Raw genomic sequence first — 13,430 nt, 5'->3', positions numbered from 1 at the left:
AACGATGGTATGTGAGCGCTCAATAACTACAAACTAGCGTGCTCTCCAGCCTGTCATTACAGAGTGCCCTGGGGCCCATCTCAACCACTGGAGTTTATTTCCTTTTCCCCTTATGAAAACAGTTGAGGTTACATTATTGGTCAACAAATTCAGCTCGACTGTTTTACTGTGAAATGTACAACCATGACATTTAGAATACGTGCAACAAATCTTACCCAATAGTTAATAATATTTACCACCTCAGGACAACTTTAAATATAAATAATCTAGCACGAACAATGTGCAAATTATGATAATGATCTCCAATTCTAATTCATATATTGAAAACTTTATAGGTGTACACATCTTGTTATCTTGTCAAATGGATCTGTCAATCTACAGCTGTAACAAAATCAACTTCAGTCCAGACTGTTGAGTATTTCCCACAGAGTGACACCCAATCACAAGCCAGCGTGCAGCAGCTGGACGGACCACAGACCCGACTAGCCACTGCTGTTGCCACGGTAATGTATAGGAACAGACCGGCTGAATGTCAGCCAGCAAATGAGCCGTGACTTTCACCAAGACAGCCGAGTCAGCAATACATGGATACACATAACTCTCCTGTTCGCCATTCCTTTTGATTTTTCACCAGCGACACACACACACCATGTATACATCACTTCAGGGGACATTACATTGACTTACATGCATTTCCTGGAGACTTATCTTAACCTTAACCATAACCAACACATGCCTAACCCTAACCAAGTCTTCACCCTAAAATTAATGATCCCCCTCATGGGGACCTCCATTTTGTCCCCATCGGGGAGGCGAGTCCCCACACGTGACTCTCCACACACACACACACACACACACACACACACACACACACACACACACACACACACACACACACACACACACACACACACACACACACACACACACACACACACACACACACACACACACACACACACACACACACACACACACACACACACACACACACACACACACACACACACACACACACACACACACACACACACACACACACACACACACACACACACACACACACACACACACACACACACCTACAGGCCTGGAGAAGCATGTCCCACCTCGGCCTGACCTTTCATTCTGTCCAATCAGCTGTAAGACCAGCTCCTCTCCATCACCACCTGACCTAGACTCTCTGCTCCATTAGACACAATTTCACACTCATAAAATACCTGCCCTGACAAGGAACTTCACATGTCCATACCTACACACATTTAAACAAACACATGTGTATTCCAGATTAAACAAACATGTGCAGGCTGATGCAACATCCTGCAGAGCGGCAGGATGGAGGGGAAGGATCAGGAAAAGGAAGTGAGGACCAGAGAACGTCGGGCCATCATGGAGGGGAGAGGAAGTTCAGTCATTGACATGGACTGAGAGATAGTGTTTAAACGACAGTGGGGAAACAGCTGACTCCAGCTGACAGCTAAAACCCTAAACCACAGTAATGTCACAACATCAGACACTGAGCACAAGCACTTCCTGTGTATCAGAAACACTTGCCCTTGAAATACCTCATCTAGAAGGGAGGAATTATAAACCCCATGCTTACTTACGGAAAGTAATTCAAATAAAGCAGGGAGGAAGTGGAGAAAAAGGAGAAGGGGAAATTCTCTTAAAAGCACTTTAATGTGCCCCAGTTTCTGCTTCTCCTCCCTGCATTAGTCTCTTCCATTCGCTCCATTTCTCTCAAGCTTGTGCTCTGCTTTTATCTCCTGTCTTTTCTGTTTCCGTCAGTTACAGTGCACATGTCTACCCTTTATTCAATTTTGGCATATTGGAAAGAATGAACAGAAGCTGATAAGAAGGGAAAAGTGTGCTATCAAAAAGACAGCCTAATGTCAAGGCTGTTTATGTGTGTATCTTACCTTGTACACCTGCCCATAGGTGCCATTTCCCACCAGCTCTACCAGCTCAAAGATGCCAGCAGGATCCTAAAACGACAAAGGGAAACAGTGGGATTATTAGGATGGAAAGGATTTACACATACAAATATTAATTTGCGATTAAAACAGTCAACAAAAAAAGGTTTCCAAATATTTGAGAGCAAGTACAGTGTATGTTGAATCACATTAAAGCAGTGTTCATATGGATGACAAATGATGATATGTCTATTTTCTTAGAAGAACAAGTGGGTATTGATGTCAAAAATCAGTCGATGGATCAGCCCAACAATTTAGTTCAGAATGAAGCGATTTAATGAATTGCTAAGATTTTTTTTTACAGAAATTTAAGAGAACAAATATATCCTATTGACTTTTGATGATTGCATTTTCCACCTAGTGTCATCAGATAGAAATCAGCCTTAGCTGTAAACTTATTTGTGCTAATGCGCTAATGCTAGAATGCTAACAGGATACAATACGATAACGAATGTTGTTTACGTTACCTGCTAAACATCATCATGTTAGCATTGCCATTATGAGCATGTTAACATGTTAGCATTTAGCTCAAAGCGCCGCGTTGAAAAAGTACACTGACCCATCAGCATGGCTTTAGCTTCTTTGTCCTATTTGTCATAGAGCAACATTGGAGAAGTGTATTTGATCTCGAACCGGAGCAGTGCTTATGTCTTGCTACATCAACTGAAGTCTCTGGGTGTTTATACATTGGTCTTAAATGCAGTTCTGGATTGTTTTAGGCTCGTGTCCAGACTACCTAATAATTTAAGCCCACAGTCGCTAGGTTGCCAACAAAGTACTCGACGCATCTTTGACAAGGAGCAACTTGAACAGAGTACGAAACCCACTGACCCCCGCTCACACACACACACACACACACACACACACACACACACACACACACACACACACACACACACACACACACACACACACACACACACACACACACACACACACACACACACACACACACACACACACACACACACACACACACACACACACACACACACACACACACACACACACACACACACACACACACACACACACACACACACACACCTCCCCCTTCCTCTCTGCCGCGTGTTGCTACGGCATTCCAACAATAGCTGGTATTCACCCTCTCCTTCCTTCTCTCTCTCTTTCACACTCTCTCCGTTCCACCAGCTTCTGTTCTCCAACCAGCCGAAGTCCATCTATGTCTCTCTCACTCTTTTATCTACACATCCTTTCTTTCTCTCCTCCATTCCTGACAGTGTCCAGGACAAGTCTTTCTTTCAACGCTCCTCTCTTTCCAACTGAGTCCCAGGAACACTGAGGCCCTTTTTCCAGCTTCTGTAATGTCTCTTTTCTTCCTGTTCATCCTGGTATTTAAAAGTTTTGTAAATGTTTCATTTAATAAGGGCTGTTCCCACTACAGCTTCACTCTCACATGCAAGGATTAGAATGCAACTATTTTCGTAAAGCAATTTGTCTTTTCCACATTTCAATACAAACAATTTAATAACGATATTTAACAATATTATTAATTTTGTTCCATTCTTAACTGTCTTCAACTTTGTACTTCTACCAAAGGTGCCTGTGGAGATGTTAGATATAATGGTAGGCCCATATTTACACAATAAATCGCAAAATGTCTTTAATCAACACAGGGCCGTCCCTCCCTACAGGCCGATCATGCAGGCTGCATGGGGCCTCACATTGCGCAGGGGGCATCGGCGCAGTTCTCCGCGTATTTTTTCCCCCTTTATTCATTTGTATGTCAATTTGCACATTTCATGGTGATGCTCAGCCTCTCCCCTTAACTCCTAACAGTCATCATCATGTCAACCACAACACAGAGAAATACTGAGAGAAATGTGTGTGTAGTTGTTGATACATTGCTGACAGAGGGAATTACATTTGAATACAGATTTCAGAAATATCAGTTTTTGAGCATGTCATAAGCATGTTTTGTCTTGACTATATTACAACTATATTATAATAAAATAATATAGTATTTATATTATTGAATTGATTATTATTATTAGTAGAAGTAGTTTATTTACATTAATTATATTTTAATCTTTTTGAGGCTAGTATTTGACAAATGCAGACGTATTCACCTGTAAGCGCATACTGACCGACATACTATAGTTGACATTTACCATTTACCTCACTGTATAAAAAAGTAACTGTGTTGATAATAATAATAAACAGGAATTATATTTGCAAAGTACTTTGTTTCCCCCCCAAAAAAAAATTCACTCTTGTCGGTGGGGGGGGGGCCTCATCTCACAATGTCGCTTGGGGCCCCAAGTTGGCCAGGGACGGCCCTGACAGTCCTAGGCTGTACATGAACTAATCAATAGTGAGAGGTATGGTAGTTTTGCAGGGCTCTAACTCTATTATTGCTTTGGGTGCAGCCAATTCTCCTCAGTCATCTAATAATATACCAGTATCCAAGATAAATTCTGTCATTCATCATTCTTTATTTCCTTTTTCTCTTTTGAAAATGAATCTCTAATATCATCTATGGACAAGCGGAAGAATAGGTGTGAAAATGAGATCTTCTACTGGCAAAGCTGGAGGCTTATTTTGTTGCTGATTCACAGAAATAGAGTGCTGTATTGTGAAGATCCGCGCCGGGACTCATGCAAATCTTGCGGAAGGCGATATTACACAATATCATCTTCTCAGACAATTCCCCTCTTAATAAAGCGTCACTTTATTTACGTTCTGAAAAGCCACATGCACTCTATTTCCATCCTCGTCCCTCGCATCTGCGACTTGTCACTTCTCTCTCTCCTGCTTTTGTCTTCCTTTTTCGACTTTGTTGCTTTCTTCTTCTTCTCTTACAGTAATTCACTTTCATGCCATGTCTGTGAATTTACAGTCAAACTTCCAGCTAACTTTTCTGGCTTAAAACGCAGATCAGAGTGTAGCCTACTGTATGTAGTATAAAGAGAAGACTAACTGGATTATAGCTGAATGAAAAAAAGGAAATAGGATTTTGGGGCGCTAGAGAATAGTATTGTGTACATGCTCAACTTGTCTGTCTGTTTATAGATGTTGTGTAGGTTTTCTCTCCTTCCTCTGTTCTTTTCTCAGTTTTCTCTACCTCCTCTTCATCTCCCTCGCTCTGTCTCCAGTTGTTTGTTTCTGCGAGTCTCAGCAGACCTGTCAACCTGTCGGCGTTTTCAGAAGACAGGGCCTTTTTCTCGCTCTCCTCTTCCTTTTCCTGTGTTTTCTTTCACCCTTATTTCTCTGTTTTGTGCAGCAGACACTCACAAATGCACTTGCTCCTCACATACAAACACACACAAACTCTCACACTCGGTCTCAAGTACATCCTCTCGCTGTCTCGCTCTCTCGCACTCTCATAATCACACTCACACATTCGCAGTGTGCCAAAAGCGCACTCCTACACAAGGGCTAGTGTTCAAATGTTCTAAAGAGTGTGAGTGGGCTCCAATTCCAAACCAAGAGTGTGTGTCTATGAAACTGTGTGTGTGTGAGAAAAGGAGAGTTGAAAGAGACAGCAAGCCTCTTTTAACAGTGCAGACAGCAGCTTTCTGCAAACTCTGCAACTGTTTTCCTTGCCATCAGGCCTGCAGCTTATGCAGGTAGATTTTTCCTCCCTTCACTTTTTCTCTCTTAAAGTGTGTGTGTGTGTGTGTGTGTGTGTGTGTGTGTGTGTGTGTGTGTGTGTGTGTGTGTGTGTGTGAGACAGCTGTGTGAATTAACTTTCAGAGCTGCATGCAAAGCTCTGACAGCAACTCCCCAGACCCATTGAAGGATGCACTATCGTTCTCAGAAACATACACAATCCATGCAACAACACTGCTGTAAATGTATATGCATATAAGCACCCCATTCACCGGAAGACACATGATGTAGACATGCATGTGGTTCCTCATCTCCATGCACTAAAGAGCGCGGCGGCTAGAGAAACAGAGCATTGTTGCTGCTCCAGTTCATACATGCCCTTAGGCTGGCTGATAAAAAATATATAGCACGATATCATTCATATTTTATAGGCCACTTGCATGATAAGCTCTCAGCGTTCACAAGGCTTTGTCAGTGCATGTGCGTGTGTGTGTGTGTGTGTGTGCGTGTACGCATGCTGTGCACATCTGTTTGTCAATGCTTTAGAGATCCTTATGACAGAGCATTTTTCCCCCTTCCCCTTTTTTTATGTTGTGGTCCTTCTTGAACGTTTGCCAGCGTCACATGACTGCCACATGACCTCACTGGTGGCTGATGAATCACTGTGTGTGTGTGTGTGTGTGTGTGTGTGTGTCAGCCTAAATTGCTCAGTTCAGAGGTATTGTTCAGATCTGACTTTTTTAGGTTGGCCTATATAAGATACCAGTGGTCACACTCCAAGAGGAACAAAGTAGTAAGCATAGGCGCCACTGAAGTCAGCGTTTACAGATTCATAAATAGTCAGCAAATTTATGAGCAAATGATAACAAGGAGGACAAAAACACATGTTCTACCTCTGTACTGAGGTGTGTGTGGATGGTGAGTTAGACCCAGAAGATAATGGCTTCATTGAAACCAGAATTTCAAAATATCAGGGGCTACTTTTAAATGAATCCGTCAGAGCCTTTCCAATGACTCCTGCCAGCGCAGACATTTTATAAATAAAGATCTATATTAACGCAAAAGTTGCATGAACTCTAATCTGAACGTTCTGACTGTGGTCACTTTGCATGAAAGCAGATGTGTATCTGATAAAACCACATATATGGAGTGGCCCAAAGATCAGATCAATATAGGCTTAGACTGTCGGGGGACACCTAGATAACTTCTTCTTTCTCTCTGTCTGTACCCGTGTACTCTCATGTTCCGAATAACCCAGCTTCCCCCAAATTTCTTTTTGGTGTCTATCTGCGCCGGGATCCTGAGTCGAGGCTGATCCTGTTGCTGTGGTCCTGAGTCCTGGATCCTGAGTCCTGGATCCTGAGTCCTGGATCCTGAGTCCTGGATCCTCAGTCCTAGACTTCGAGTCGTGGCTGAACCTATCACTGTGGTCCTGCCTGACTTTCACCATACTACTTCCCTGATGGCTCCCACAGGATTGTTGACATCAACGTGGATTCATCTTCTTATTATAGACACATGCATTTCCAAACATTTGTATGTTGTAAATGTATTATCTTTTCAATTTACACACGGCATCTATTGCACGTCTGTCCGTCCTGGGAGAGGGATCCCTCCTCTGTAGCTCTCCCTGAGGTTTCTCCCATGTTCCCTTTAAACTGTGGGTTTTCTCTGGAAGTTTTTCCTTGTGAGGGTCTAAGGACAGAGGGTGATAAATGTGTGTAACATTTGTGATATTGGGCTATATAAATAAACATTGATTGATCGATCAATGTGACTTGTGGTTTTCACACTCAGTTACAGAAAAGCAAAACTTAGACTTTTACTTGCAGTCTGAATGTAGGCTTACCCAAGCTGCTGAATAACAGCAATATCTAATAAATGTTTGAAAAGTTGTTAATTGTAAAATAAGAGACACACATCAGTTCTCCAAAAATGTTATTTATTTATTACTGCGGAAAGGGTCGTTGTTTTACTCGTTTAAAATCAATTAAATGAAATATAATGTAATATAGTGTCATAGCCGACCAGACATCTGAAGATTTTCCAAACCCACAAAGCAGCATGACTTCCTTAAATTTGTATGAGAATATTTAAAAAGGGAACTTCAACCTGAAAGGCTTTGACCCAACAGAAGTGATGAAGTGTCTGTTAAAAAAGGACACTACCTCAATCGCTACTCATTCAAAGCGTGGCATTCATTGGTCATAGATGGCTAAACTCCATTACACTCACCAGGTACTAGCTTTTCTACAGACATCCCTGTACATTCACTGATAAAAATGTGGTTTTGGTCTCGATCACTTTGCCTACAATTCCTTTTGTTTATTCCTTTGCCGTTTCTCCTTGACATGGAATGATTTTGTGTAAAAGCAGAATGAAGTAGGATTAACTTTGGCCATGAGGACACTGAAATGGATGCAGCACAGGATCCACTCTTTTCTTTGAACAGGGGAGATTGAGCAGCGCAGGCCATTAGAAATAATGGGTTTTAGAGTGCAGGGCTGCAGTGCCTGTGAGAGCTACTTTACAACATGTGTGAGGACTTTTTCTGACTGCATTCGTTCTGTCTTTCCTCAATCCTCTCCACTGCATTCCTTACCTTAACTCTTACCTAGCCAACAGCTTATCCTCATTCTAACTATGACCCTTTAACCGGGACAAAGGCCTTCCATTCAATCATGTGTAAACAAATGAGAAGGTAATACAGGGCACAAGGGCCATAAATACATTTCTTTACAACACTGGACCACGTCAGCAGAAAAGTTATGAGTAAACATTTGTAGGTCAACGATTCAATTACAAATGTGTCTTTTATTCCTGACCAACAATAGTCACAACGTTCTTTTGTGAATAGCTTCCCAATACTGCCATCAGGTTGTGGGTCATTTTGACCTATTTAAGCTTTGAGTCAGTGAAAAGGAGTCCATGAATTTAAATAGCGTTACCTTATTAAGTCACACTTAAACCTAGCATTTTGCTAGCAACCTAGCAAAATTGTGGGTGTTAGTATTTAGCATCCTCTGATGTGAAATGAGACTTGAGTAGAGGAATATACTGCAAAAGTGTTGTGTAAACAAGTTTATGTCGTTTGTCTGTTGGTAAACATGGCCCAATTGACTTTATTCATTGGTACCTCTCTCCGTTTTTGTATTCTCCTTTCGCTGTGGAAGCATGCCATAAAAAGAAATGACTGATGGTTATTTAAAATGGCTTTAGCTAGAAACTACACATGGGATCACACCAGCCACAACACAAAATTAACGTAAAGCCCCCGGAGCGCCCAGCAGCCCCCTTTTCACCTTCCTACCTCAGCACGTCCATCGCCTTTGCTCAGACCACACCCACGTTAATACTCTGCCTTTGATATGTTATCAAGTAGACATCCATAAAGTTTCATGACTGCATCTTAAAAAAGACTGCGATGCTTCAACTTCCGGGATAGTGATCAAAAGCGCTTCTGTGGTAGTTCCTGCTAAAGTGCGTCTCTCAGCGTTCACATTGTGGCACGATGACACTCGCAGACTCACAAGGCGTAAACAATACCAGCGTTGCTGTCGTGTTGAGGTAATTACTTGCTGAAGGAGCTGAGTGGTTCATCTAAATAATTAATCGACTGTCACTTTCTGTCAGATGCACTTGATATCAACCCTAAACTTTCTAGACTAGACAGAGCATCTCTGTCCTCGTTGTGAATCACACTTCTCAGATAACCTCTCAGAATCAAATGACTGAAGGACAAACACTTCATGAGTAAAACCACACAACTGTTAACCACTGAAGGGATTCTCCTGAAACACTTTACATTGGATTTCCTGCATCAGGTCAAATGTAATTATTGAAAGCTAATGGATATAAAGGGCAAGTGTTCTTGAGAGCAGGCTGTTAGTGTTACGTGCAGATCAAAGGACATTTTACTGCCAGAAGATTACAGTTGTTTGGCCTTGGCATGAGATGTCTAACTGATCTGGTTTCTCTTATCAGTTACACCATTTCATCGACAGTGTGACTCAAATACCCCGAAGCAATATCCACATGTGACAGAGGAGGATATAACATGTAAACAGGTAGAGAGCTTGTATATTTACCCAGTGGAACAACTCAAAGTACATGAATCGCAAAACATATGGCACCCATTAAAAACAAAATGACACTTCAGACTTATATTTAACATTTATATATAACTGATACTGCCAACTATATATATCCTTTCATAAGCTGATTACATTACATTACATTACATTGCATTTAGCTGACGCTTTTATCCAAAGCGACTTACAATAAGTGCGTTCGTCCAACAAAATACAACTTGAAGAAAACAGAATCATAAAAGTACATCAGGTTTCATAGAACAAAAACATTTCAAGTGCTACTCAACTGGCTTTAGAAAAGCTGATAAGTATTCTCTTGATTGTTTTCATTCCCGCAAGATTTATTACTGAATTTTCCAAAGTTATGACTATCAGCCTGACCCGAGATAAACATTTCTATTTATACTTCAACTTTTATGAAGCATACTTAGATCCCAGACACATGGGGTTTGGTAAAAAGTGATGTGAATTGTACTAGAAAGCTATCATTAACATTATACAGCACTAATGGACAATTTTATAATAACAAGGCTTACATTCCTACATGTGATATGACGCGTAATGTAACAGGAGACACTTGTAGAGCATTTTAGCATTGATTGATGGCCTGCAATTTTAGTGTTTTGATTTATTGTCGTCAAATAGCAGGGTTAGGGTGTGTGTGAGAGAATATTACTGGGAAAATATATCCTCAACCTGAATGTTTAACACAACAAGTATTTGCTGGATTTGCCATAGACTATATCACTAATTTCCAAAAACAGCAGGTGTCAAACATTTCCACTGCTTAAACAGACAGAAAACCCACAAAGTTAGCGACTATCTGGTAAACATATGTAGCCTTTAGAATAGGGCTGCTCAATGAATCGTATTTTAATCGCGATTACGATTATGGCTTGCAACGATTACGAAAACAACGTAATCGAAATAAAACGATTTTTTTTAAAATTATTATTATTACTTTATTTTTTTAAATATATATTTTTTTGGTTTTTCAGTTGAATTATACTTAAGGGTAATCAACTGTTAAAAACATACTGTCTTCTCCAATAAATGGATGTTTTCAAAGTCAATGAATAATCGCATTTAATAATCGCAATTACAATTATTGACCCAAATAATCGAGATTATGATTTTTGCCATAATCGAGCAGCCCTACTTTAGAAGACATTTCCCTCAGATGTAAGTGGAGAGCAAAACAGAGTTAAAGGAGAGTGAAAACTGAACAGGAACAAAAGTGGAGGACAGGAACAAAAGGAGAGATGAAGAGATTAAGGGACTGATGAGGAGAAAGATAGAGGCAAAGGATGTGTATTGTAAATAGGTCCTGTCTAGACATGTTGAGGAGATTAAGCTTTCCTTAGAAACTCAGTGGTAGTCAAGAATCTAGATAAGTCTTCCTTGTTGTTGTAACGTTCAATATTCCCCTTGAAATGTGGTCTTTAAGGAGGAGAGAAAACACATTTCGATTATTCGACCGACCCCCCCACATACACTGACAAAACATCTTAAATCCATTCACATCAACTTGTACCCTTTAACTTCTCTTCAACGGTTTTAAAATCATCTCTTCTGTTTGATCCAACTCTTGACTGAAGCTACGGGAGTTTTACACTGAGGGGAATATTTAAAGGGAAGACTCCATGTTTTTGATGGCTGCAAAATGTCATCAAATAGACATATGTTCAGATGAAGGTTTTCTATGGTAACACAAAGCTTGGCTGCACGGCTAATGTTTGAGTATTGGCACTGTCTGGTGGATGTTCAAATGTTTGCCAACTCTTATCTTGATGCAGTGAAATGCCCAACTTTGTGACACCCAAGGTGGAAAAGTGTTCTTTTACAATCAACCTGGCTGCTCCTTTTCCAGATCTTGCAGGCCTTCTGCGTATATATATAAAGTAAGGGGTTCGACGCACTAGGCAGCTCCCAGGTGAGTGCAGCTAGTGTCTTTAGAAAGTGAATTACAGAGAAGTGAGATGGATTGAATTAGAGACCCTAAGAGGATGATAGGAGTCATGCTGGGGCTGGGTCTGCATCTTATAAAACCACTTACACTTAACAACAGGGCTCACCACTGCTTGCTTCTACACTGTTGTAGCCTAATTCCCAGTAGGTCTCACCCAGACATGGACAGTACATTAACACGAGTCAACTCTTAATCACAGATTTACAGCCCGCCAAAGATGATCCGCGCCGCAGAGTTAGTTCTGCGATGTTAATGAACCCATCCCCGCCTCCCATCCGTCTCTGCCAGCTTGCCATCTCACACCTCTTCCTGTCATCCCTCCATCCCCTCATCATTCATCTTTTCTTCTCAATTTCTGCCCGCTCTCTCCTTCTGTCATTCCAATCCATCTTTCCTGCCTTCCTGCCCTGCACCGTGTATTTCAGACACTACGGAGGGATTCAGCTCCTGCTATGGACTTGTTTACATGCATGTGATTCCTTTAAGCACTTCAGATTGAGTTTCAGTGTGTACTTTATGTGTTAAACAGGAAGGGAAAGGGAAGATAGCATGAGTTAGGGAGAGTGGTCTTGTGCACACTCCCTTAATGTATCAGTAAATGCCTCCTAAATATGCTGAAACGTTTTATTATAAAAAAATGTAAGTTTGGCCTTGTCTTCGCATTGTTTTTGCACTTAGAAATCATACAGGGTTTATGTTACTGTACCCTCTAAGGTCTATTTCTTTAAATGTAATTTATCGGCAGAAACTGTGCTTAGAATTACTACCTAAACTAAATCACCTCCTGTGAGAAGGAGTTGAACATAACAAGTCTCTGCAGGATTTGGCATTGACTGAATCACTAATTTCCTAAATCATCTGGTATCAAAATGACACTTACATGAAAATGACATCGACTACTGATATCATTTGGCAGATTCTTTGCAGGTCTGACATCTAAGTGCTTGTGTAAGGGCGTAGCAGAGAATTAAAGATTGGTTGTGGCTCCATCAGTGACTTGGAGGGGGAAATAGGTCAACTAGAAGCAGGCTGGCAGAGTAGAGAGGAGGGTGGGAGGGGAGAGGGGCATTTCTCAGCGACAGACTGCCATACAGTATATAGACTATTCATGAATAAGCTCTGTGTAAGCCTTGGGCACTGCTGTGGCCCCGTTACTATGGCGGCCATGGTGAGGGGCCGAGGAATGCGGCCTTACTGGGCAACGGGAATGGAGAGGGAGGGAGGGAGGGAGGAGATCTGGAGAGGGGTCTTTGCTTCGGACTACTTTAGTCACTGGTCACATCTCCACCTTTTATCCCGAGCACAGCACTTTCTTCTTCTCTCTGCATTTCTACCCCACTTTCTTTCTAAATCTCTCTAAGCTCAAATCATCTTCACACGTCCCATTTCAGTGAATCCATCACGGGCCCACTATCCCTCTGCGTCTTTTTCTCTTACCGTGTCCATATCCCTTCATCCTCACCTGCTCTCGCTTTCATCTCAGAGCGCCCACCTGAGTCCCAGCTCACTTCAGTATTGCCAGTGTGTGTGTGTGTGTGTGTGTGTGTGTGTGTGTGTGTGTGTGTCTACACTTCCTGCTGGTTTCCCATCTGTTGCTCTCATCAGCTGACTGGATGACCCTGTGCTGCTGACGTCTCTGACCTATGACTGTGAGCACGTGTGAGTAACGCTTTACATAAAAACCACAGTCTGTATCAACACCACAGAGTATCGACCTCTTCTGGCTTTTTTCCTGTCATTGTGAGTCACGCTCAACAGCGGGGACATTTCTGTGTGTGCCTTTCACCCTGGCCTTTCCCACTGGAGTGAAACCTGCCGCATCTG

The 13,430-nt window shown here is 41.7% G+C and overlaps 1 protein-coding gene across 18 annotated transcripts in view; it reads right to left on the bottom strand.

Annotated features, from left to right (window-relative positions):
* tnika (TRAF2 and NCK interacting kinase a) overlaps positions 1 to 13,430 on the bottom strand; it is a 71,423-nt gene that overhangs the window by 54,356 nt on the left and 3,637 nt on the right. For all 18 annotated transcript variants that reach the window (XM_034235402.1, XM_034235405.1, XM_034235404.1 and 15 more), the window contains exon 2: positions 1,920 to 1,985. In XM_034235402.1, the coding sequence (XP_034091293.1) occupies positions 1,920 to 1,985 (66 nt within the window). The remainder of the gene's footprint in view (positions 1 to 1,919; positions 1,986 to 13,430) is intronic.

This window comes from Gymnodraco acuticeps, unplaced genomic scaffold (assembly GCF_902827175.1).
Source record: "Gymnodraco acuticeps unplaced genomic scaffold, fGymAcu1.1, whole genome shotgun sequence".
Taxonomy (NCBI): Eukaryota; Metazoa; Chordata; class Actinopteri; order Perciformes; family Bathydraconidae; genus Gymnodraco; species Gymnodraco acuticeps.
This window is presented reverse-complemented; position numbering and strand designations above follow the sequence as displayed.